This window comes from Colius striatus, chromosome 1 (genome assembly GCF_028858725.1).
Source record: "Colius striatus isolate bColStr4 chromosome 1, bColStr4.1.hap1, whole genome shotgun sequence".
NCBI lineage: Eukaryota > Metazoa > Chordata > Aves > Coliiformes > Coliidae > Colius > Colius striatus.
In genome coordinates this window covers 54,301,560-54,327,027 of record NC_084759.1, presented here as the reverse complement: position 1 = coordinate 54,327,027, position 25,468 = coordinate 54,301,560, and the positions used below count along the sequence as shown (strand labels likewise).

General features: G+C 37.8%; 1 protein-coding gene across 3 annotated transcripts in view; it reads right to left on the bottom strand.

Moving 5' to 3' along the window:
* The window catches only part of PCCA (propionyl-CoA carboxylase subunit alpha), a 283,334-nt gene that overhangs the window by 183,418 nt on the left and 74,448 nt on the right, over window positions 1–25,468 (bottom strand). For 2 of the 3 annotated variants that reach the window (XM_061996271.1, XM_061996282.1), the window contains 3 exons: window positions 19,593–19,724; window positions 11,400–11,436; window positions 5,630–5,708 (listed from right to left, as the gene is read on the bottom strand). In XM_061996271.1, the coding sequence (XP_061852255.1) occupies window positions 5,630–5,708; window positions 11,400–11,436; window positions 19,593–19,724 (248 nt within the window). Of the gene's footprint in view, window positions 1–5,629; window positions 5,709–11,399; window positions 11,437–19,592; window positions 19,725–25,468 lie in introns of those variants that run through there. The other variant, XM_061996292.1, reaches the window with a different exon arrangement.

Below are 25,468 nucleotides of genomic sequence, written 5' to 3'. Positions count from 1 at the left end.
GAGTGTTTCCTATCAAAACAGATTTAGAGCTATTTTAACTCCTATATCAAAAGCTCTATTTCCTTTTGTAAACATTATATCACATGGTTTTATGCACAATTAACTATTTTTCCTTTGTTGAAGTATGTGTTAATTAGAAATCTAAACTGCAATACTTTTTTAATAAGGCAGGTGTCTAATTATCTAATTCCTACATCTGCAAATCTTCTAAAATTACATATAGCAGGAATGACTCTCAGGTACTCTGACCCTGTTTGCATCTTACAAATATTTTGCAGTTGCATGTGTTCACATAAACACACTTCACCTTCCTTAAAGAGATCATACTAACCAAATGAAGATAGATCTGAATGTCTTTATATTTAAAGACTGGAAGAGAATTTCTATTTGGAGCGTTATCCTTTCACCAAGTAACAGCTCCACAGAGTATCACTACAAAGAAGACACTCCCCACACAGCACAGCTTGCCGGAGTGCACATTACACATCAGATGCCATGATCAGAACTGGGGCTGGAGCAAGGGGGCTGAAAGGCCACCACAGCCTGCCAGTACTTACAGAGAAGTTTACTATGACAAGAGTCAAGTTTTTTATTGCAGCGCACAGCAGAAAAAAAATAAATTAGACTGTGCCCATAAATTGAAGCACGGAGTTTCCAACTCAACGTAAGGAAAAAAGTTACTATGAAGAATGGAAATCAGGGCAGGCTATTTAGAGAGGCTATAGCATCTTAATGTAACACTCAACTGGGCAAAGCTCTAAGTGACCAACTTCAAAATGAACACTGATCCTATTCCAAGGATGAAGCTGGATGAGATGATGTCCCTAGGTGCCCTGAAATATGTGTGATTCTATAAGGAGAACAGTATGTCTTGAAAGGTTCCTCTGTCCCAATAGTACATATACTTCAGTGTGAATAAAAGTTGTATAAAAGCATGTATTGATCTTGCACAAGCTTTATTGTGGCTCTCTAAAGTGAGATAGCCCATGCTAACTTTCTGCCTCCAGCTATGAGACCAACATTGCTGATTTAAACAACCACTTTCTTTAGAGGCAACCAGACTAACAAAAGACTGCAGTCATCATGTCATATTTCAGCTTCCAGTACCAGGAAATAAAGGAAGAAAATAGTCTTTTCTTGTCAAGTCCAGAATTAGAAAGGCCATCTATTAAGAACAGATGTTTGATAACCATTAGTACAGTAGAATCCCTCTAAACACATGACTGGTAAGTTAAACAACCAATAAATACTCTATTGTTTGCTTTTATACACAAAACCAATATCCGTTGCTTTAGTTTCACTTCAATTTAAAAAAACAACAGAATGATCACAGCATTTTACATACATTCAACACATGTAGATAGCATGGAAATAGGTGCTCAAAGAAATAAACAGTTTCTAGTAAACACTGTTCTTCACTCTAATTTACTCCTTCTTTGCTGAACACTTCTACAACATGTACCTGTGCAGGACAGACCACAGACACCAAATTCATACACTGCCATTTCTGCACAGCAGTCTCACAGGCCAGATGCACTGCTTTGGAATCTCCAGGCTTGTAATAGGGAATGCTATCCCCTTTTTTAAAGCACTATCCTTTCATACTGCACACTTTGTATTTCCTTTGCCTCAGGAAATGGAGGACTCAGAATTATATCATTGAATCACAGAATCATTACAGTTGGAAAAGACCTTGAAGATCATCAAGTCCAACCATTTGATCACTGAATCCAATCACATATCATTCCACTTTAACTTCTTCCAGTTCTACTGCTCATTCCTTCAAAGTCATTGGAAGATTATAACATGAGGAAAAAGAAAAAAACCACACAAATTTCAACAGATATTTCTGAAGGAAGGTGGGAAACTATAGAAAATGACTGCAGACTACAGAAACAAATTTGCTAGTAGTTCTCCCACATATCCTGTCGTATCACGCCAATGAAGAGCAACAACTATGGAACGGTGGAAGTAAACACAGCATGGTACCATAGGACCACAGAAGAGAAATTATAGGGGGTTCTTTGAATTTGAGAGCAGATGTTTGACTGAAGTTCACAAAATTGACATAAGCATCAAGAAAGAATTTAAGTAACAGGACAATTTATGTTTTCCTGTTGTTATAAGACAGAATCTTTCATCTCTCTAAATATCTGTTGCTGGAAGCTGTCATGTTGAAAGCTTTCAAACTCATAAGCATGCAAGATCTCCATATTCAGAAAGGTTACTCAACTTTCTCAAATTTCTCAAAAGGGAATTGTTAAAAAATAATTAAACTTTGAGGTTATCATGTTCACAGCTGAAACTAGTAACTTAGGGAAAATAATTTCTATCTGAAAAATTCATATAGTTTAAAAACAAGGGTAAATAGTTCCTGTAAGATGACCTCTGATATTGAAACTACATGCCATGTTACAAGTGCAATTGTTGTAAGCATACTGAAAAGCAAGAGAGCCTTCAGTTTCCTCACAATCAAAGAAGGAATGATACAGAAAGTTTCTAGATATTCCGACACTCACTCTAGCCACATTTTATTGTGCTTCATAATGAACTTAATGTTACCTACACTTGGAGAGCACTTCCAGGTCATGCTCTCTGGGATGCAAGTACTCTTAATATACACAAGAAGAGAGCTGTGATGATCAGCTACAGTTATACAGAAGTACTTTTAGATACATACAGCAGCAGAACTTTCTCAGGCTGTGAAGAACCTACAAACCTGAATTCAATTTAAACTGCTCTTCAGAAAACTGCCCTTCATTCTCAATATAACTTCAAATGGTTATCTATAATGTGAAGAACAGGCATCCTAAATTATCTTAATCCAAACCAAGACAACTAACTAGGAATTACATTATAGTGAAAATAGGGTTATTCAAATTTCAGATGTGGGTTGGTGGTTTTAACTGCACACAGAATTCTACACTGGAACTTGCCTGAAATTGGGGGAAAAAAAAAATAGAGTTATGAAGGATCCATATCTGAAGAAATACAACAGCAGCCTTACCCACATACAGAGGCAGGAGACAACATGGCAGCCTTCCACAGCCAAATGTACATGAAGAGCTACCTCAGGTTCAAACAAATAAATAAACAAAAATCTAACAGCACTGAAACTATTTAGTGTTTCTAGCTAGAAATACTAGCTGAAAGTTACAGCAATCCTAGCTATAGTTGTAATAATGTCATAAAATTTAGAGGACCTAACAAAATTTTTATCCTTTGGGATACTTAAAAGATGTAAAAGATGAAACACCAGTAAATTACCATACTGAATAATTCTGTAACAGTAGCAATTAAGTCGTTCAGTTAGGTGTTTTCCATTTCCAGTGGCTATTTCCATGTCACACAACATATTTAGGCCTTCTTTTAATATTATGCATAGTCAGTCGACACAAGAAAAACTTTTAGCCAGTCTGAAAATCCAAAAGTACATTTCAAACAAAATTAGTTCATATAAGGGGGTTCTGGGGCTGTGGTTTTTTTTGCAAATAGCATTTGGGATTAATCCCACATGACAAAGCCAAAGAAAGATTACAAATCAAAATATTATCAACAGTTCTTTTCTTACTCATCTTGCATCTATGAACCCTGAAATACAAAAGGCCATTCAGATACAAGCTTTTCAGAGTCTGCCAAGAGCTGAAAATTCATTTATTTTTAAGATTACATGGGTTTGGATGCAGCAAGACAATATATGAGGTCAACAACTTTTTATGAGATGTTAAAGCTATCACATACATGGTTTTGCCAGTAACAAGTTGAGTCACCTTCAAAACATCATTTGGACATTCTTTCAGACACATGAAAAGAAACAATCTTAGCTCCATAGCACAATTAGTTGACAGGTACAACAAATCTTTTACTACTATACAGATAATTTTTCAAGACAGAGCAGAAGAAATCCATATGCCCTATGTAAGTGCAAAGTAAATCTATCTTCTGTTCTCTTAATCTTACTTTTTATCTTTCTGCAACAAGTATTTTGCTGACTTAATTTCGCCTTCCTTGCTGCCTACCCATAAATGCTAAAATATGTATTTCTCCTTCATACAGGATCAGTAACTAGCATTCATCTTGTTACTCAGTCTAGATGTTCTCTTAAGTCCTTTTATATATTACTCTATAAAATTACATTGTAAAGACAAGGATTATCATAAAGACACCACTGGCAAATAATAATGATCTGAATAGTACTTCAAAGGCTTTCAAAAAAACAAGGTATCTCACACTAATATCATTAAGTTCCACTGGGTCAAAATAAAATCAGTAAATTAATTTTGTAGGCAAATGCACTAATTTCTGTTAGGCTAATTTCTGTTGATACCAATCAGCTCTGTCAGGTGATTTCTAAACAGTAATCAACTTTTCTTCAGAACAAATCAAAATTCATGATTTTAGATACGGTTTTTTATTTTTAAGCAGTTACTTTAATCAAGCTCCTTCACTCCTTTTTGAGTGAAACAAGAAATGAATGCCTTCTTTTCAAGTTCAAGAGATGAGATTACTGCCTGAACAAGATCAAGGCAGTAATTTTGGACTCTAAAGAAGTAGGAACAAAGCATCCTTGTAAGAAAGCAGGTTATTCTAGATCTTCATTCTAATGCACAAAACCTTATTTCTCTATTTAGATTTGAATATAAATAGCTTAGAGGTAGCAAAAAAGAAAACATGTTTCCTTCAGATCTACATTTTAAGTGCTAGCCATTCATTTTTCTTTTTTTCTAGTTTTTAGGTTTTGACAAATAAAAAATATTTCACAGGGAACACAAAAATACAACAGGAAAATCTTGCAGGTTAAATTAAAGAAAATTTGAGTTGATTCTGGCATATATGCTGCTTTTTCCATGTGGAAAGGAAGACATTTAGGTTGCCTAATTTTGGATCAAATAGGCTTTTTGTTACAAGTCTTTGAAAAATCCCAAAGCACATCCTTCTGTAATATCAGTGGCACATAGGGTTGAAACCAGGCTACTCACTGCCAGAATATCAGCAGAGAATGGACTGTAAAACTTTGAGTCAATAACAAAGCATCATGAAGTAATCAGGATTCAGACAACCACTAAGAGACATTAAAATGTCCGTGAAACAAACATTGTTTCAAACAGGCAAAAGCACAATAGTTTCTTTAGATATATTTTAAAACATAGAAGTATGCAATTTATTAGAGCACATTCTGTAAATATTGTGTGTTTCCACACATGAATAATCAATCTCATCAATTTTAACAGAACTAACGGCATGCATTAATGCTTCAGAATCAGTAGCAGTAAATATTCTACCTAACACGCAGACAATTAATACATCAGCATTCTGAAAAGCATACAGCAAAATGTTATTTACAGTCTAAATGTACAGTCTATCATTGGACTAAAAGGCAGTTGTTAAGTGTTCTATTTTACTCAAATTAATGAACCGTGTTTTGTAAGGTTTATGCAAAAATTAATTTTAAATAGATAAATGCAAACTCCCATATATACTGCTCACTATACAAAAAGGGAGAAAACCAAATAATATCCAATTCCTCCGTCTAACTTTTCATATCTGCTCAACTGTCAGCTCACAGTGGCTTAATGGGACTTTGATAACTGCAGCATTCATCAACGCAAGCTTTTGGACAGCATCTCACCTGGTCTCTTCATCATCCCAAGCGATTCTCATGCCTTTCCCACCACCACCTGCTGAGGCCTTGATCATGACAGGGTAGCCTAACAGCGGGGAACAATTAGACAGAAGTTCAAACTTTGTTCAGTTGGTCAGAGGAACATGACAACTGACCACATGTCCAATAATGCCAGTAGACAATAACTTCGTTTATTAAAACACTTTGTTTGGAAGGAGAGGAGAGATTTTTCTTTTCAAGACATAGCTGTCAGTGCAGTGATTTCTGAAGCCAAGAAAGGCTGTCTTCTCTATTTCATTTATATGAAAAAAGCACTAAATGAATCATTCCGAAGTAACGAAGTGATTTATGAATAAAGGAATTTGACCTTTTTAAGCTCACATTTCTTTGAGAACAAAATTTTCTTCCTTTGTTGCTGCTGAAATAAGCTATAGCAGTTATAATTGTTTTTAAAACAACTATTAGCAAAAGTAAACAGGAGATAACAAACTGTTCGTCAAAAGATTTATTAAGCAAACCTGTATCTTATCCATACATCTGGTGTAGTACATTTAACAAAGCACCAATAGATATGTGCTGCTCATATATTATGTAGAAGTATTACAGAAAACAGATTACTACTTTTTTTCTTTAATCTACAATATAGAAGGATTTTTCCCTAAACTGACAAGTACTTAGAAAAACAAGCAGCATAAATCTGACAACATTATGCATTAGTGGCAGTATTTTACTCTCAGAACATGACACCTTAATATGGGTATGAAGACATTAGTGTTCTGAAAACTACAAGTACACTAACAAAGTATGCAGTTTAAACATACATTTAATAATGATCATTCATCTTCCGGTAAAGTATTTTAACTCAAAGTAATTTTATAAATCAATTTCTTACTCCTACTAGTGACCACCTTTATCCCACGTGAATGTACAGTAAATTGAAAATTAAGGATCTGATTAGAAAGCTTTTGACATTTCTAGGCTTGCAGAAAATTCTTCAGGCCTTGTGTTTCCAGTATGTTTAATGAAAATCATAACATTAGGTCAAATGTCAGACCAATTGATATAGTCTGGCAAGAAGAGTCCATCAGTCCTTGTAAATTGAAGGTACATTCTATAAAAGGCTTTGATCTAGGGACAGAAAAAGACATTTGAATATGTTTCCCAGCAGAAATGCTCAAGTTTGCTATCATACATGTGACTACTGTTTACACTTCCCTTTTGGAACATTGATCTACTCTTGCTCTGACAAGCAACAGCAATCCTCTCCAAAGTCATTTAAGGAAAAGGAGGTTCAGGAGAAAATAAAACCAGCAACATCTAGAAAACCTCTGGCTTAGAAAAACTGAAGTACACATTATACAAGTATAAGAAACAGAATAGTGTTGATTAGAAAGAGAAAATCAGCAACAGTACAAGGGAACGTTAAATTAACGACACAGCAAAAATCAATAAAACAGTTTCCAACATAACATGGTATTAAGGCTGTGAAACCCAATGCTACAGAGCATTCACATGGCTGAAAGCTGCAGAAAGGTAACAGATAAGCATATGGAGAGCATAAATCAAGTTCCTGTAAGCAGGGATGACCAAAAGGCTGTATGTCTTCATGCTTTTGAGTCTACAGTAATCTCTAGTTATTAGGTGAAAGGCTAAGACCAGAGTCACGCAAATAAGAGCCACTCCAGAAAGTTTACGTTTTCCTATGAGATATCCAATGCTGCCCACAGAGGGGTATGGGATAAGTCACAGCATAAACAGGGAGTTCAATCCAGGACTATATTATTTTCAAGGCCTCTATGATCCCAGAGATAGAAGTGCGTGCACAAAACAGCTCTAGATTGCATGCAACAAAAAGTGAAGTTCAAGTCATTTTCATGAAATCCAGTGTATGCAATAGCTACACCAGTACAATTTATCTCTGCTGTGGCTGTTTTTCCAGATCCCTGGAAATTGCTAAGATCCTAGACAAGTCACTGGCTATCTCGAAATAAAGCAAAATGCACCTCTTGTATGTTTTTCTTGCAAGAAACAAGATTTAACTAGGAAACACTAGCAAAGTCACATCCCCAGCTGGAGACTCTCTCCAACTCAAGAGAATACAAGTCTGAAATAAGACTGTTTTAAGCCTTATTACAATAAACTCACTGTGGCAATTTCCATCTAATCTATCTTATTCAGCATCACACATACTTGAAAAAATCATCATCAATTATGCTAATAATTTCACTCTAACAACATCAGTCTCTTGAATGGCTTGCTGATTTTAATTCTGTAAGAAAAGTCTAGTCCTAATTTACTGTTCTTTCTTTTCAATAGCAAAATAAGCATGTCGGCAGTGAGCTTCAGTGAGCCTTTATATGCTACAGAACATTAAAGATCATATACCACAACTCACATGGTTAAATTATCAGACAGGATACACAGGTTACTGGTACCACTCACCATGTGTAGGAGTACTTGGCTTCCTCCCACCCCATCCCACTTTTTACATATACAGATTACATGTCGACCACACTGTATGCAAGGCAGTTAAAAGATACCAGAGAGCTATAAATAGAGATAAAAATAAAATGATAAAAGAAAAATCAAAGCAAAGCCTGTTTTAAAAAGATGTTTAGGTTGAGAAGGAAAAATGCTTTGCAATAGAACTCTGCAAGTTAAGATGACAATTAGCCAGTACCATCAACATAAGGGCACTTGAAGTTTTGCTCAAATATGCCTTTAAACACTACTTGGCTCCCTGTGGTACTGAGCTAATCTAAACAGCAGTTCTTCAGCCAATACCAAAGACTCATGTGTGCCAAGACAAGGAAGGCTCTACAATATCTAAGTTTTGCATACATACTGGGTACAGGATGCTGGAATCAAGATGCATTATTCATCATTCTCCTAACCACTTTTGTACTATTCAGCAGCAATCAAAATTGCTGTAGCATGCTCACATGGATTGGTTGGATCAGTTGTGGGAAAGAAGGGGCATGCAAACAATTTCTAAGATCATTTATAAGGACCCTTGACAACAGCAATAACAAGTCTCACAAAGCAGGCACATTTTTGAGTCCGTGTTAGGTTTTCAACCCTTCTCTCAAATTAGATGCCAATTTAAATGAAATTTAAATTGCACATCAGACTAAAAACTACTCTCATTCTATACTTTTGCATTCTTGTGATATCTGAAGGATGGACCTAAAAGATCTTAGAAAGTAAGAAGGTAAAAAGCTGTCAAATTTGAAGGTCATCAGACATATTTTTGCTGTTAAATAGGTACTATTAAGTCAGGATTGCTTTGTTCCCTGGGTGGTTACGATTCTGAGAATCTGAATGGCAAAAAGGGCAAACAAACTTCTAGTGTCCCATAGCTGTCAGTTCCCACTCTTTGTCACCTTGGTTTCACATGTGATTTCAGTATTTTTATAAAGTTGCAGGTAGTAGACAGGAGAACGCATTGTGCAGTATCAGTTTGAGCAATACTGCACATGGCAATACCAGTTTCTTTTCAATATCCACTCTTGAAAAGCTACTGTTAACTAAATCCATATCAAATGAAACATGACAAAAATCTGGTTTTCATCTCTTCGGTTTCATACAGACTTTTATTTAATCGCCTGCACTTCACAGTTGTTCAATCCTTTCAAACTGAAAAGTAAAAAACTTTCTACAGTTTCATTGACGCTTCACAAATCAGGAAGCCAGTAATTCTTAATGTATCACTAAACAGGCAACCTTATAAGTAGCAAGGTAGAAGAGACAAGGTGATTTAAGTTCTACAGAAAGGAACACAAGAGAACAGCTCACACAAACAAAGAGAGAGGAAAGACTGTATAGTAATTTGTGCCTGAACTTCTTCCAAGTCTTGATATAGTCTAATATCTCTGTCAAATTCTCTATTGACAACTTGGGACAGCACATCAAATGAGGGTCAAAAGGTACATTTTATTCCCTAACTTACAAAATCTGTATCCATAAATAATAGTCACTGAAACTGGTAAAGGCAGTGTCTCAATCCTGAAGTGTCATGCTCCACTACTATTGGATCTTTGGCCAGAACACAGCAGGGAGAAGCAGGGGGAGAGGCTGGCAGTAAGAGAACACTACACAATATTTTAGAGTTTTCAGCTCTGAAGTTTTTAAAAAACTGTGAATTACTTAAGCAGTCTGGAAGACTGAGGCTCCGAATAAGTGAAATTAAAAATAATTGCGAAGCATTCAATTGCACACATATGAGGACAAATGCATTCTATACAGAAGAGACTTCAATTTCATCCTATTTTAGATCCTTTGAAATTACCAACCGTTGGAGTTTATTCTGATCATTGGTCATGAGTAGATAGAAACTTAACCAAATTGATTAACTGTTTGGATCATGGGTGGAGGGGAAAAACTAAAAAGGACATTTTTTCTTTCACTACATGGCATCAAAATGGTTTAAGAATTTGCCATCCAGATAAAGCACCACTCAGTTATCTGTAATTGACTTCAATATCTATGGATTTAACACTGGCTTGATATCGCAACCTCTAAACTGCTGCTGATATAAAGTACAGGAACTAGACAACAGAACACCAGAAGAACTCAGTCGAAAAATTAAGCAAGAATACATTTTAAAGGGCATCTAGGAAGCCATTGAATGCCTTCCAACTTACATTCATCAAAACTGCCTTCAAAATACTTGCAGGAAATCTTTAAAAAACAAGAGCAAGAAGGCCTATTGAAATGAAATCAGACTGAAAAAAAGTCATAATATAGAAGTGCTGACTTCAACTGTGTCAGCTTAAAAGCCAGTCAAGCCTACACTGAGAGGTTTCAGGGCACTTAATCAGTGCAGGATGACAAATCCAACTTAAACTCAAAGTGGAAAGGTGTTACATTGATGAAAAGCCATCTGTAGCAGTACAAGTCCCAATTTCTAGTTGGCACATAAGGCACAAGCATAGCTTTTGACACAGGTGAGAGGTATTTGTAACTAGATCAGTAAGAGAAGCTTCAAATGCAGATATATCTTTTGAATTATGTAGCTGTGATAAACATAGATAGCTTCTCATGGCTACTACTAGTTCTTCAAACGAAAATGCAAAAAAAAGCCACACACACACACCGACAAATGTCTTTTCCCATTAGATTCTTCTTCTAGAAAGCATTTAAGAACATGCGTAATTTCAAGCATATGGTTTAGTATTTTCCCCAATATTAAGCTTTAGTAAATAAAAGCCAAAACTCATTAAACACGTATTACACTTAACCTTCATCAAAACGAGTCCCAGACAGTTTGCTGGTTGCTCTTTTTACCATTCTATAAGATATTCGGAAGCTGAACAGGGACTTTATTCCCGAAAGCACAGAAGAAAGGCTGGTGTTCTGGATGATATTCAAGCTAATTGGAGTCCACACAGTGATGAAGACTAATGATCACAACATCACCAGTGTCAGCCTCCATATGAAGAGAAATGTACCATGCCTAACTTCTGAATATCATGTCCAGTCACTGATATACTTTGAAGTAACTCCTTCAGTGGGCTACTCATTACTGCATATTACATACATTGCAAAAATCATGTCTGCACTTGTTTGGTAAAGTCCAGTTTGTAAAGCTAAAATGTGATGATTTAAGAGACAGGACATTAACACCTAGATTCTTCCAGTCCTATAGGCAAGAGGGAACTTAAAAGCTATTAAAACATTATTTTTTCTATAGGGATTACTTATTACACATTCAATTTAGTCAACCATGTCTGCTGAGAGGCACACAAATCCCACCATAGCTAATTTAAGAACTTACCAATTTCCCTTGCAATTCTGACAGCTTCATCTGCATCCTGTAAAAGCAGGAAATGAGACCCAACGTTAATCCCATCAGCCATTGCACTATGTCCTGAGGGCAGTCATATATTGCACTACTGTCTCCTCTGATTCATTTAATGTTTGATTTTACAACCTTCTGACCCTTTTCAGCCAGAGGAATGTAAAATTAATACCATAAGTGGAATGTAAATTCCACCTCATCATTAGTATACCAAGAAACTCAAAGCAACGAGGAATCAGCTGACAGGAAACACAAGCAGGATCACAAAATTATTTTCTGCAGTTGTAGGTATGTAATGCTAGATTTTAGAAGTTTACAATCAATAATGGACCATAAATCAGATCGTTAAAGTTTGTCTACTGCTAGCTTGAGTCTGTCCTCACAGGTATTTCTTGTGTTTTCCTGGTTGTTGTCAGTAGGGGGAGTTGATTCTCTATTGTTTGGGAGTGATTTAGGTTCAGAAAAAAATTCTTAAATTGAACTTCAAGATAATTTTTTTTTGTAAACCGAAGAAAGAACACAAGCATCTCACTTTTGCAAGTTTTTCATTCTAAAGACAGAATAAGCTTTAAATGCATCATTTTTAAACTGTATCTGAAATGAGAAGTTTCACATAATTGTTATCACTGAAGTCTCCACATTGCTGTGTATGACAACCCGAAAAATCCTTTTGTTGATGCCACCTATTGCTTCAGCTGACTCATACAACGATTATAGCCTGGTATAGGAGGGAAAAAAAAGTACTAGGAAACCCAGAGAATAAAAAAATAAAACTTTAATTGCTTACTTTAATAACCAAATCTCTTCTCCTGCAGTAGTTAATTCTGGTTTCTTCTACTGATAACAACATATTTCCATTATACAATACTAGAAAGAAAAAGGGTTAAATTACAGTGGCACAGGTTAAGTTTGAAAATTCCATCCAAATTTGCTAATATTTATACTATTCCATGACATGCATTAAAAAAATTTGTATGGAAGGCAGTAATGTCTGGAAACTACCAGCTGCTAAATGTGTCTGAAACTATGGGGGCTGACTTATGAACATTAAAATGAAACCTGATATTTTTAAAGCTTTCAAGGCAATCCGTTTTAAAAGCACCCAGGTCAGAACTTTAAAAAAAACACATAAGAAATGTTCATACCTGGTTCATTTATGTCCGATAATAAAACAAAATCCTCTTTAAAAGTCTTCAGTACCTAGTAACAGCCCCATGAAGAATAAGGGGGCTGGCAGGGGAAGTTGTCAGAAAATTTAATTTCCTTTCATTAGCTAGTCTGCTCCACAAATCGGTGCTTGTTAAGTTCAAAGCAGTCCTGAAAGCAACATCAGTTTTAAGTCTTTTTACTCCAGTCACATCTGTTAATGAGATTTTTCCAAATACCAATTGTTTTTAAGTCAAGAGATAAATCTAGCAAAAAACTCCCCCCCTAAAAAAAAAATACAAAAAAATAATCAAGGTTTACTGTTTTATTACACCTTGCTGCTTTCCATGACCCTGCACCCTCCAAATTTTAGCTTAAAGGGATAAAATGCATGAAAAGGGTCATTTAAGAATGTTAGTGGTTTCCACACATTGAGTTTGAAGGTTCTTTGTTCCTGCCTGTGACAGTTATGCGAGAATACTTCCCCTTAATAGCCTCTCTGTCAGGAAGTGTTAAACCTGCCAAATGCAGACAATTAGAGCCTCTTGAACAAAATGCAGGAAGAGCGATGACTGATGAAGAGCCACGATTATAGTCGAGAAGGAAACTTTTACATTTCTTTTCTCTTGCAAATTTACTCATATATTTGCAAAATAGAATTAAGGGGAGGGGGGGAAGCAAACAGGGCAATTTTTTTTTTCACTTAGTTACCTGCAAACAAGTGGCTACATTGCAGTCCACAGGAAGACAAGCTGCAAATCATTATAGGACAACTTTTCACTGCCACTATATTTTTATACATGCATATAACAATGTTAAGTAACAAGTGGCACCATATCAGCAGCACTAATTGTCTCAGTTCTGGCTTGAACAGACTGAAGTCATCTGCCCAGCGCAGTTATTAATTTACACTGTTTCAACATCTGGTTTTTTTACAGTTTTAATATATTAGAACGCAAACTCTTGAGGTAGGGGAAAAAAAAATCAATGCATATTCAAATTCTTTAGCCTTCAAAGAGTGTGTCTGAAATAGAAAACAAAAATATGCTGTGCTTTTAATAGAAAAAACTAATAAACATAAAATTAGTAAACAACTGACATACTGATAGTACTGGTAAGTCTTTTGATCTTTTCCCCCAGGAAAGTATGTTTTAGTGTCATGCACTTCACTTGTAGATTACCTAAATACAGCAACAGTACTCATAAAAGGTTAGGATAGTTATTGTGGATGTTTAGTGCAAATGACCTAACAGATACACATGGGGGGGACAGGGGGGGCAAAAAAAATGCTATGTTACTACATAACACTGAAGTCCGTATGTGCAAAATATACAAAACCACTCTGTTACTAAAAGTATTTTGAATTACTTTTTAAAAGCAGAAGTCCTCAATGATTTACTGCTGTTTCCTCCAAAAACACATTAGCTTACACTACCATTTTCCCAAAAATATATTGGGGATTGTAAAGGAATATATAATTTTAGCACCACCTTTTATTGTACAAATAAAAAATGTTCAAGTAATGGTACAAGTTTATAAAATTATAAGAGTCATAAAATGATGTCATAGTGTTTTTACAAACAGCTGATTTCATTATGTTAAAAAGACGTAAAATACTCATTTGGCATAAGAATTTCTGACCTCCTTATGTCGTCATGTACCTGCCTCTCTGCCAGGTACCAGCAGGTGGAGACAAAAAAGCAAAACTATTCTGGTGTAGAGGAATGCCAGGATAAAACTGTTACTTAAGAGACTCCTGGAACTGTAAAACATTGTATTAATTATTAAGAACTACATAACAGTTTTCATGGCTGAGGGTATTGAGCTTTGAGAACTTCCAGTTCACATCTAGGCTCCAACAACCTCTCAAGTAATAGTGATCATTTAATACCAATAACAATACCCCAGTGTGAGAATACAACCAAGAGATACCTGAAAAACTTAAATACAGTAAATTCACAGCCTTGCTGAAAAACTGCAACATGTCTACTGACATCATTAAAACTAAGTAGATACCCAGACACGTTCATCTTTTGTACATCCAGTTGTGTTCTACCAGCGATCAAACCCCACTGGCTGTACATGGCATAAAACAAGGTAAAATTTTTTCTTCCTTTGCCATTCCTTTGCCAGTTTTTTCACCACAGCATCTCCTTATTTTCAGCCTTCAACATCTTCTTTGCACTTATTCCTCTTTACTCATTTACGGACAATACATCTTTTTAGCTCTAACTTTAATATAGCCATTGCTCACATGGATTAACACTAATTCTTTAGATTAATACTATTTACCACTATCTCTCCCAATTGGGTTTTAGGAAGCTAATTGTAGTTACAGATTTTTAAATAACTACCTTTGAATGCTTCTGTTAGCTCTCTAGGCTGAGAGGAGCACCAGACTCAGGTTACTTACATGCATGGACTGGGTAAACTTCGCCCCAGAAAACCAAGAAACTGAACTAGGGATGAGAAGAAAATTACCCTTTGTCAAAAGACCCTCTCCACTCTCATTCTACTTCTTTCCTTTTTCAGTTTCATATTTGCTACAGCATTTGCCTATGTGGGAATAGTTAGTTGTGTCTGTTACACCAAGTATCCTCCTCTACAGTCCTTCCACGTTCTTAAGTACACCATTGAAGGGTTTTCCTTCTCTTCAATCTCTAATTTCATTTCTACTCACTAGAATTTTTCTCCATGGAACTTCTCCAAGATATTAGTACAAAAGCTTAGCAACACCAGTGTCAACTAATGTAAGTGTTGAGCAACAAAAATAAAAGGGGGAAAACACTCTTTATTCAGGAAGGATCTATATATCTGCAGCACTACTAAACAAGTGCTGGATAAAGACAATTCCTCAAGTAACAAAGATTTTCAGTACAGTCATAAGTTGACTGAAGCACTAGAACTTATTACTCTATGTTCACTTCAACTATTCAACCACAAAGAATACATGCAACTGATCTTTCGTAACTTCTAGCACTGTCAGAGGCACGAACACAGTTTTCTTCCAGTTTTATTAGACTCCATTATAGAGATGAAGTCACTTCTAATCAACTCAAGTATCAAGCAGACAAAGTCATTTCCCAGGATCTTAAAAAAATTTATTACTCAAGATAAAAGAGCCTTCAAAAATTTTGCAAATCTCTTAATTCTGTGACCAAAACAGGTCTCCCATAGAACAGTAGAAATCCTTACAGTCTCCAAGTCCTTGTGTGTTGTTTTGCTGATTGTACCTGGTATCACAGAGCTTGGTCCTTCCTACCTTAGTCTGAATTGGCAAAACAGTACATCAGGCTCTAACCAAAAGCCACGCATTCTGTATGATCTAGTAACTCAAGTATTCATCTGAGCAAGAGACACACTATCACAGAAAGGAGATGGTTGGTCAAACACAAACACATCCATTGCAAGGATGAGAATACCAATTATATACCAGTTATATTTCCTAGAAATGGTAACCAAAGCACTGGTTAACCTAAAATTTTCAGCTCCCCTTTAAGACAGAAACTACAACACTAGCAATGTCTGTGGACTCTCCTTTTCTTATTTGGAAAACACAATGGACGTTGCTTTTTATTTTCATTTGGTGTTTTTTCATCAACACTTTTCAGATAATCAGAACTAGGTGCGAGTCTGAGGTATGTGAAATTGATACGATACAGAAACTTCAGGATTATCCAACTACTACATTGTTCTTTTAAATAGCCAAGGACTGGAGTTGTCAACTCAATGCTACATTGCAGTTCATTTGGCTTTAAGACTATCACTGCATATAGCCAGCCAATTGCCAAGCAAATCATTCACATTCTTTCATTTTGTGTCAGGAATCTTAGGTAATTGTCAAAAACCAATGAAATTTAAGGGATCAGAAACAAGTGCACACAGTTAAGTAGCTCAGTTTCACTGGGTATATGACTATCTGTTCATTAACTACCATCTTGTACGTCAGGTTTCCTTGTACTAGCAGAATAACAGACCTTTAGCTACATTTTAACTTGATCCTGTGATAAAAGCTGCATTTTGAGTATTTGATTCTGCATTAGAACAAGTTTTGTGGTGTTTAGGTGCAAAATTATCTCCTAATTAGATGGTTTTTTTCTGGAAGAAAATACAGAATATCAGACAAAACAGGAACTTACGCACAATAGCTTGGCTACTATTAAATCTTACGATCACACTAAAAGATCACATACACAACGATTACTAAAACATGCAATAAAAAACTGAAGGAATGCTGCATTCAACTTATCAGTGCCAGACTTGTGCATTGCTACAAAATGCTAGTCTAACACTCTTATGAAGCCCCCAGAAAAGAAAACAAGTCTACACTTTTACCTGTTGCAGCACATACTATTGCCAGGCTTTGCACACACCAGGCATTTCCATCACAAGTACTGAAGAATTCCAACACACGTTTTGGCCTCAGCTATTTCATGATTTTATCATTCTTTCTCACTAGCCAAGTTCTCCAGACATCCTCATCAGAACAGATAATTTCGTAGAGGCTTAGCCCCTTTGCACTCTACTCACTTTTCTCATTTTGTTGGGTTTGGGTTTTTTTTCTCCTAACAAAGTTTAAAATCCAATTTAGCTGACAATGCTTAATACTACTACCCTCGTATAACACTTCTCCTTAAAACACTATTAATGTATTCAGTTGTTCCCAATTATCTTGATATTTCCTATTTCATCATGTAAACAAAATTTAGGATGATCAGAGATCAGTATTTTGTAAACAAAATGTGAAAAGCTTTGCCTCCATTACATTCCCCAACACTACAGAGTGAAACAAACTTTTCACTTTTTCATGCAATAAAGTTTCTCAAATTTTATTTGAAAAAGTCTAACTTAACACATCAAGCATTAAAAAAAATCAACCCAGGAGGTCAATTTTTTATAATACACCAAAGTTTTACGCACATGCCATTAAGGTTTTATGAGAGAAAAAGCTTATTTACCTACATTAACATCAACAATATGTAAAAAGACACAAGGAAAGAGTATAAAAGCCCAATACTTAATCACTACAGCAGGAAAATCGAAACCAACACATACTTTACTTCACTTTAAAAAATATAAAGACACTACCAATGTATTTTTAGAAAATTGTTGGAAACCATTCTTTTAAAAACCCTAGCTGTAGGTTTGGACAAAGAGTCACCAACTTCCCCTTGCTTCACGCCAAGTTTTGCAACACATGGAAATCTACACCTTCAGCACACTGTAAAGTGTAAACTTCTTACTCATAGACTTGTTTTGGTTGGAAAAAATCTTTAAGATTGAGTCCAACCACTAACCTCACACTGCCAAGTCTGCCACTAAACCATGTTCCTCAGCACCTCGTCTACATGGCTTTTAAGTATCTCCAGGGATGGCGAGTCCAACACCTCCCTGGGCAGCTTGTGATAGCTCTCTGAAAAAGCTCTCCCTAATAGCCAACCAAAATCCTTCCTGCAAATTGAGCCCATTTCCTCTTGTCCTATCACTTGTTACATGGGAGAAGAGACTGACCCTCACAGCTCCCTACAACCTCCTTTCAGGCAGTTGTAGAGAGCACTAAAGTCTCTTCGGCCTCCTATTCTCCAGTCAAAACAACCCCAGCTCCCCCAGGCACTTCTCATCAGACTTTTTATCTAAACCCTTCACCAGCCTCATTGCCCATCTCTGGACACAATCCAGCACCTCAATGTCATTCTTCTAATGAGGAACCCAGAACTGAACATACTATTCAAGGTGTGGCCTCACCAGTGCAAGTACAGGGGGATAATCACTTTGCTGGTCCTGCTAGTCACACTATTTCTGATACAAGCCAAGATATCCTTGGCCTTCTTGGCCACCTGGGCACACTGTTGGCTCATGTTCAGCTGCAAGTCAATTAATATCCTCAGATCCCTTTTTTTTCCCCTACACATTAACTCTGCTCCAAGCCTGTAGCACTGCATGGGTTTGTTGTGGCCCAAGTGCAGGACCCGGCACTTGGCCTTGTTGAACCTCATACAATTGGCCTCGGCCCATCAATCCAGTCTGTCCAGGGCTCTTTTAAGAGCCTTCCTACCCTCAAGCATATTTACACCCCCACTCAGCTTCATTTCATCCAGAAACTTCCTTAGGATACACTTGATACAGTATAACAAACTTCACTGTTAACGTACACCTGTCAGGATCTCAGTCAACAAGAAGTTAGGACCTGAGAAATGTAAAGACATGTGCAGAACACTAAATGCAGCTGGTGGCTGGTCACCAGTGGTGTCCCCCAGGGCTGGGTGTTGCAGTCTATTCTGTTTAACATCTTTATCGATGATCTGGATGATGAGACCAAGTGTACCCAGGTCCTGAACTTGGGCCACAACAACCCCATGCAACGCTAAAGGCTTGGACGTGTGTGGCTGGAAATCTGGAAAGCAGAAAAGGACCTGGGGACCTTGGCAGACAGCTGCTTGAATATGAGCCAGCAGTGTGCCCAGGTGGCCAAGAAGGAGTTGGTCTCTTCTTTCCAGTAATGAATAATAAGACAAGAGGAAATGGGTTCAAGTTGTGCCAGGAGAGCTTTACATTGGAGATTCTGAACAATTTTTTTTCTGAAAGGAGGTGGTGGAGCCACTATCCCTGGAGATATTTAAAAGACGCATAGATGAGGTGCTGAGGGACATGGTTTAGTGACAGGTCTGGCAGTGTTCAGTTAGTGGTTGGACTTGATGATCTTAAAGGTCTTCTCCAATCAAAATGATCCTATGATTCTATGATCTCCACCTGATACTTAATACATTTACCTACCTTCATGTTAAAACTAAAGCAAATTTTTAGAGACTCTGTAGAAGTAGCCCTTAATATGTTTTATTATGAAGGACTTTCTCTTCTCAAAAGCTCTCTCACTAGGAAAAAATCTGTACTCCATTTTTAATTACATGTTATTGAAAAAGAAATTGAACTTATAATTACATTCTGCATCAGATCTTCAATAGGTGTAGTTCAATTTAGACACTGTTCCTACAGTGGGCAGACAGTAATTAAATTATTTCTCACCTTGACTACTCCATCAAAGCCAGGGATTGTGTTGACCTTTGCATTCTTGGCTAACAGTTTGCTTTCAATCTTGTCTCCCATAGCTTTAATAGCATGTGTGTCAGGTCCAATGAAGGTGACACCTTCTGACTCCTGCAAAGACAACGAAGATGTAATTTCAGGAGACTTAAATGGAAAATCAACTTTACACAAGTATTACATTCCCCCTCCTCCCTCTTTTTGAGACAGTTATGACATAATGTTTAGAAAACGGTGATCTGTTTATGTAACAACCTAGCTATACATAAGCAATAAGTCAATGGGTCCTGATGGGATGCATCCGAGAGTGCTGAGGGAAGTGGCTGATGTGATTGCCGAGCTGCTCTCCATCATTTCTGAACAACCATGGAGGACAGGTGAGGTGCCTGAGGACTGGAGAAAGGCCAATATCACTCCAGTCTTCAAAAAGGCCAGGAAGGATGACCCAGGAAACTATAGGCCAGTCAGCCTCACCTCCATCCCTGGAAAGGTGATGGAACAACTCATCCTGAATGTCATCGTCAAACATATGAAGGATAAGATGGTTATCAGGGGGAGTGAACAAGGATTCACCAAGGGGAAATCCTGTTTCACCAACCTGATATCCTTCTATGAGTGCATAACCGGCTGGCTAGATGAGGGGAGAGCAGCAGCTGTCATCTACCTTGACTTCAGCAAGGCTTTTGACACAGTCTCCCACAATATCCTCATCTGAAAGCTCAAGCAGTGTGGCTTGGATGAGTGGGCAGTGAGGTGGATCGAGAGCTGGCTGAATGACAGAGCCCAGAGGGTGATGATCAATGGCACAGAAACGAGTTGGAGGCCTGTGGCCAGTGGAGTTCCACGGGGATGGGTTCTAGGGCCAGTCTTGTTCAACATCATCAACAACGAAATGGATGAGGGGACAGAGCGTACCCTCAGCAAGTTCCCTGATGACACCAAACTGGGAGGACTGGCTGATTCCCCAGAAGGCTGTGCTGCCATTCAGCGGGATCTTGACTGGCTTGAGAATTGAGTAGAGAGGAACCTCATGAGGTTCAACAAGGACAAGTGCAGAGTCCTGCATCTGGGAAGGAACAACGCCACACACCAGTACAGGCTGGGGATTCACCTGCTGGAGAGCAGCTCTGCAGAGAGAGACCTGGGAGTCCTGGTTGACAATAAACTAACCATGGGCCAGCAATGTGTCAAGAAGGCCAATGGCATCCTGGGATGCAGCAAGAAGAGTGTGGTCAGCAGGTCAAGGGAGGTTCTGCTCCCCCTCTGCTCTGCCCTGGTGAGGCCTCATCTGGAGCTGTGTGTCCAGTTCTGTGCTCCTCAGCTCAAGAGGGACGGGGACGTGCTGGAGAGTCCAATGCAGGGCCACCAAAATAATCAGGGGACTGGAGCATCTTCCTAATGAGGAAAGGCTGTGGGAATTGGGGCTGTTTATTCTAGAGAAGAGAAGACTGAGTGGGAGATCTCATTAACATAAGTATATAAATGGCTGTTAGGAGGTTGGGATATCCCTTTTTTCTGTTGTACCTAGCAACAGGACAAGGGGTAACAGGATGAAGCTGGAACACAAAAAGTTCGGTTTAAACGTAAGAGAAAACTATTTTACTGTTCAGGTGAGGGAGCCCTGGCACAGGCTGCCCTGGGAGGGTGTGGAGTCTCCTTCCTTGGAGGTCTTCAAGACCCACCTGGACGTGTTCCTGTGTGACCTGATCTAGGTGGACTTGCTTCTGCAAGGGGGTTGGACTAGATGGTCTCCAAAGGTCCTTTTCAACCCCTACCATTCTACGATGATGCGTTTCAGTCCATTCATTAAAAATGTATGCCCTTGTGAAACTATGTATACACACATTTCCAAAGCCCTTACAATCAGCATTTGTATAAATCCAAGCCAGGCCAAAAAAAATAGTTGAAAGTCGAAGTACTACAGCTTGAAAATTAGAAAAACCTCAAGAAAACAGAGGACAGTTAACTCACTACTGAAACAGCCAAAAGTGATTTTAAAATATCTGCTTGCTATCTCTAATGCTGTTGAAAATCCTATTATGTGTTCCTTAAACCAAACCTTGATGCAACATCAAAATGGAAATGCAGTGTCTTACACAAATGTGTTTAAAGACCTTGGAAATAAGGTAGTAAGTGAAATAATGTTCCCCCAATTCTTTCAGGCAACTCTTTTCCGATATTATTGTGGAAATACATTAACATAAACCACTTTAATACTTCTACTCTAATACATAGGTAGAACACTGAATGACATTTTTAGTCTTCCTGTTTCTCTATGTCAACAAGAGACTTTGATGATCATGTATTTAAACATTTTTCCAAACCTCTCTAGAGTTAGTACTACACTGAGCTAAAGGCAATTCTATCACAATTGTTTCATGTAAAGTTCCTGATGCACCAGTGAGTACATGCATGTTCCAGGTAACTTAACATCTTTTGTACCATAGGAAAAGACACCAAAGTAATAGGCATATTAGCTTTGCAGAATTTTTTTCAAACCATTTGATTTGTGTACCTAATAGGGGCCTACAAACAAGTCAAAAGGAAACTTTGAACAAGCACACGTAGTGATAGGACAATCCAGTTTTAAACTGGATTTCATTAGATGTAAGGAAGAAGTTCTTCGCTGTGAGGGTTGTGAGGCACTGGAACAAGTTGCCCAGAGAGGCTATGGATGCACCATCCCTGCAAGTGTTCAAGGCCAGGTTGGATGGGGCTTTGAACAACCTGGCCTAGTGGAAAGTGTTGGAACATGATGATCTTTAAACCCCCCCCCAACCAAAACCCTTCTATGATGCTATGATCTGGATTTTTATCTCGGCCTATCTCTCTTCTACTACAGTAGGCTTATTAGCTCAAAAAACTCAGTAACACTGATTTGATAAACAATTGTCTTACAAACACAAAGTATAAGAGATTGCAATAGGAGGGAGGAAATGGTAGGAAAAACAGCACAAGTGTGCAGATATATTAATAGTATAGTGCCAAAGGATCTGAACACTAAAGGAATTGACTTCTTAAATAAGGGAGACAAAAAGCAAGGAGCTGATGTCTGGCATCATAGTGACACAAAGTTTGGAGCTGACCATTTCAGAAACAACAGTGGATTATGATCTGAAAACTGACACTTTATTCCCTCTTAACAAGAGAGTTTTAAGTAAGTGGCTGCATATACCTGGAGGTAAGGCAGAGCTTCCTTCCGTCCTCCGACTGTATTGCAATCTTAAAAAGCTTCTTCATTGCCAATACTTACACATAAAGTACTAAATCTGTTCAAAAAATTGTGCCTGATACTGAAAATGCCAGAAGCTGACTATAAGAAACCATGTGGAAATAATACTTTCAGCTCCCACAAATCCTTCAGCACTCATCCATTAACATCCTCGGGTTATGGAACACACCAAAGTGGTGCAACTGTGCAAGAAAAACTCCCAATGTCTGATGACTGGCCATACATAGATTTACCAATATAGCAGCAAGCATTTGAATCTCTGCTGTACATACACAAGTTTACACACTACATATTAAAAAGTGCATCAGAAAGTTCTGCTACATCTGCACACATTCAGCAGTATACTCCAATCTTGATGACTAATTATGTGGCTGCTGGGAACACATCAAGTTTCACCATAAACATGCACCAGCATTTTCTTTAGAATCATCCCTGTGACACACACAGGTGTATCACTGCTCTACTGCATAGTTCAAGCTGCACACAAACACTAAGGGATGTTTTATAAAAGAACAATTTCATGAATACATTCCATGCCAAGAAAGATAGTTCTTCTTTGTCTAAGTAGTAGATATTGAAGAGTATTCCCCATATCAGCAGAGGAGATTGAGGGGAGATCTTATTAACATTTACAAATATCTAAAGGGTGGGTGTCAGGAGGTTGGGACATCCCTTTTTTCTATAGTAGCTAGCAACAGGACAAGGGGTAATGGGATGAAGCTGGAACACAAAAAGTTCCACTTAAATATAAGAAAAAACTATTTTATTGTGAGGGTGAGAGAGCCCTGGCACAGGCTGCCCAGAGGGGTTGTGGAGTCTCCTTCCTTGGAGGTCTTCAAGACCCACCTGGACGTGTTCCTATGCGACCTGATCTAGGTGAACCTGCTTCTGCAGGGGGGTTGGACTAGATCTTTAAAGGTCCCTTCCAACCCCTACCATTCTATGATCCCTCTATTTTTGAGAGCAGCAATAGCTGGTTTCATTGTAGTGTTTTAAGAATCACAAACAGTTGATTCTCTTTTTTCTTTAAAGCCAGACAAAAGCCTCATTCTACCCTCAGGGAATGCAGGATCCCAAATACAGCAAAAACTAACCAATGTCCAAGTAGGACAAGCAAAGGCAAATTTGGAAAGTCTGTGGTTGAGCTGTATGTGACCTTTGCAGTTGTCAACCATCTCTGACCACTCTGGGAACAGAACAGGCCAAATGGACCTATGCTTGAGTAAATGCCATATTCCAAACATTTGCAAAGGACCTATCCATCTGAAACTCTTGTGGACTTTGTGTAATTGAAGAAACTGATCCTAGAAGAGGAGATTCCTGGAAATAATGAATGCAGAGATTCATAATTACAGTCTTATACAGTGAGTAGTGGATGCAGCATAGGTAGAACTAAAGACAGAAAGCATACATGAGGGGAAATGGCGTAATAAATTTATACACACTGGCTTCCTTGGCAACATATCCTTTTCTGTGGGCTTATGAACATGTGGCAAACCAGCCAGCTCACTGCCAGGCCTCTCAGTGCTGGAGGAAATGACTGAACAGTTCCAATTCAGCTTTAGCAATACTAATGATACTAAAACTTTTCTTCCGTCTTTTACCACATTAGTTATGGACAATTAAACATAATTTTTGCTGCCCACCTTTGAGCCAAGATATTTAAATCTGCATGTAACACCAGCTTAACAGGAGCAGCTCCAATCAACAATGAGGTATGTCATGTACAAAAACACAGCTATCAAGAATCTTGTGTTTTCTCTTTTGGGATCATTTGGCAAGGAGATTCTTCCACTCTCAGCACACTAATGTGGCAAAATACATTCCAATCGCCCAGCTGCTTCCAGGTGCAAGAGTCCCTGTAATTATCTTACCATACAGAGACAATGGCAATAATGCAGGCTTTGTGCTTCACTCCCTGGTACCTGAAAAGGTTAGTTTTAGGAAAATGTTGCCCATCTCTGAGCAAGAAGTCACTGAGGGTGGAGAGATCTCAGAAGCAACTGCAACTCCTCTGCCTTACTGAAAATAAACTTTCCCATGTAAACACAGGGTTGGTTTTAAACAAACTCATGCAATTTGCAGAACTCCCCAAAGGATTTCTTGCATATAGCCATTCAGTCATAAGTTCTCTAACTCAGACTTACATACAGTGCTTTCAAAGTTACCTAAACTCAGACTGCTACTTACATAAAGACAGTAAGAGTAATTCACTCAGGAGAAAAGCACTACTGTAAGGGTAAGCTCAGAGCCTGCACTCTATCAGCAGTGACCAGAGAAGTAATTGAGATAATATATTTGTTTTTCCCCCATTCTCCCTCCTTCCTTTCCAGAGTCGTCTCTCTCTCTCTTCTCTAAGGCAAGCTCTGTCCCTCCCCAGTTGACCTATCTGACCAATATGGCAAAAAATGGCCTAGATTTTTGTTAAGAAGTTTTTTTTCATTACTTTCACGAGTTAAAATCAGCTAAACAGAGAGGCTTAATGAGCACTGGAAAAGGTACATCCTCAAACTTTCAGGTATGCAGTGGGGTCTCTGCATGCTGCCATATTGACCTGCTTTTCTGTTTTGAGTTTGCATTTCTGTTTTAAAATTTGTTTTAAAATAAAGCATGCTGCTGTTTCTTT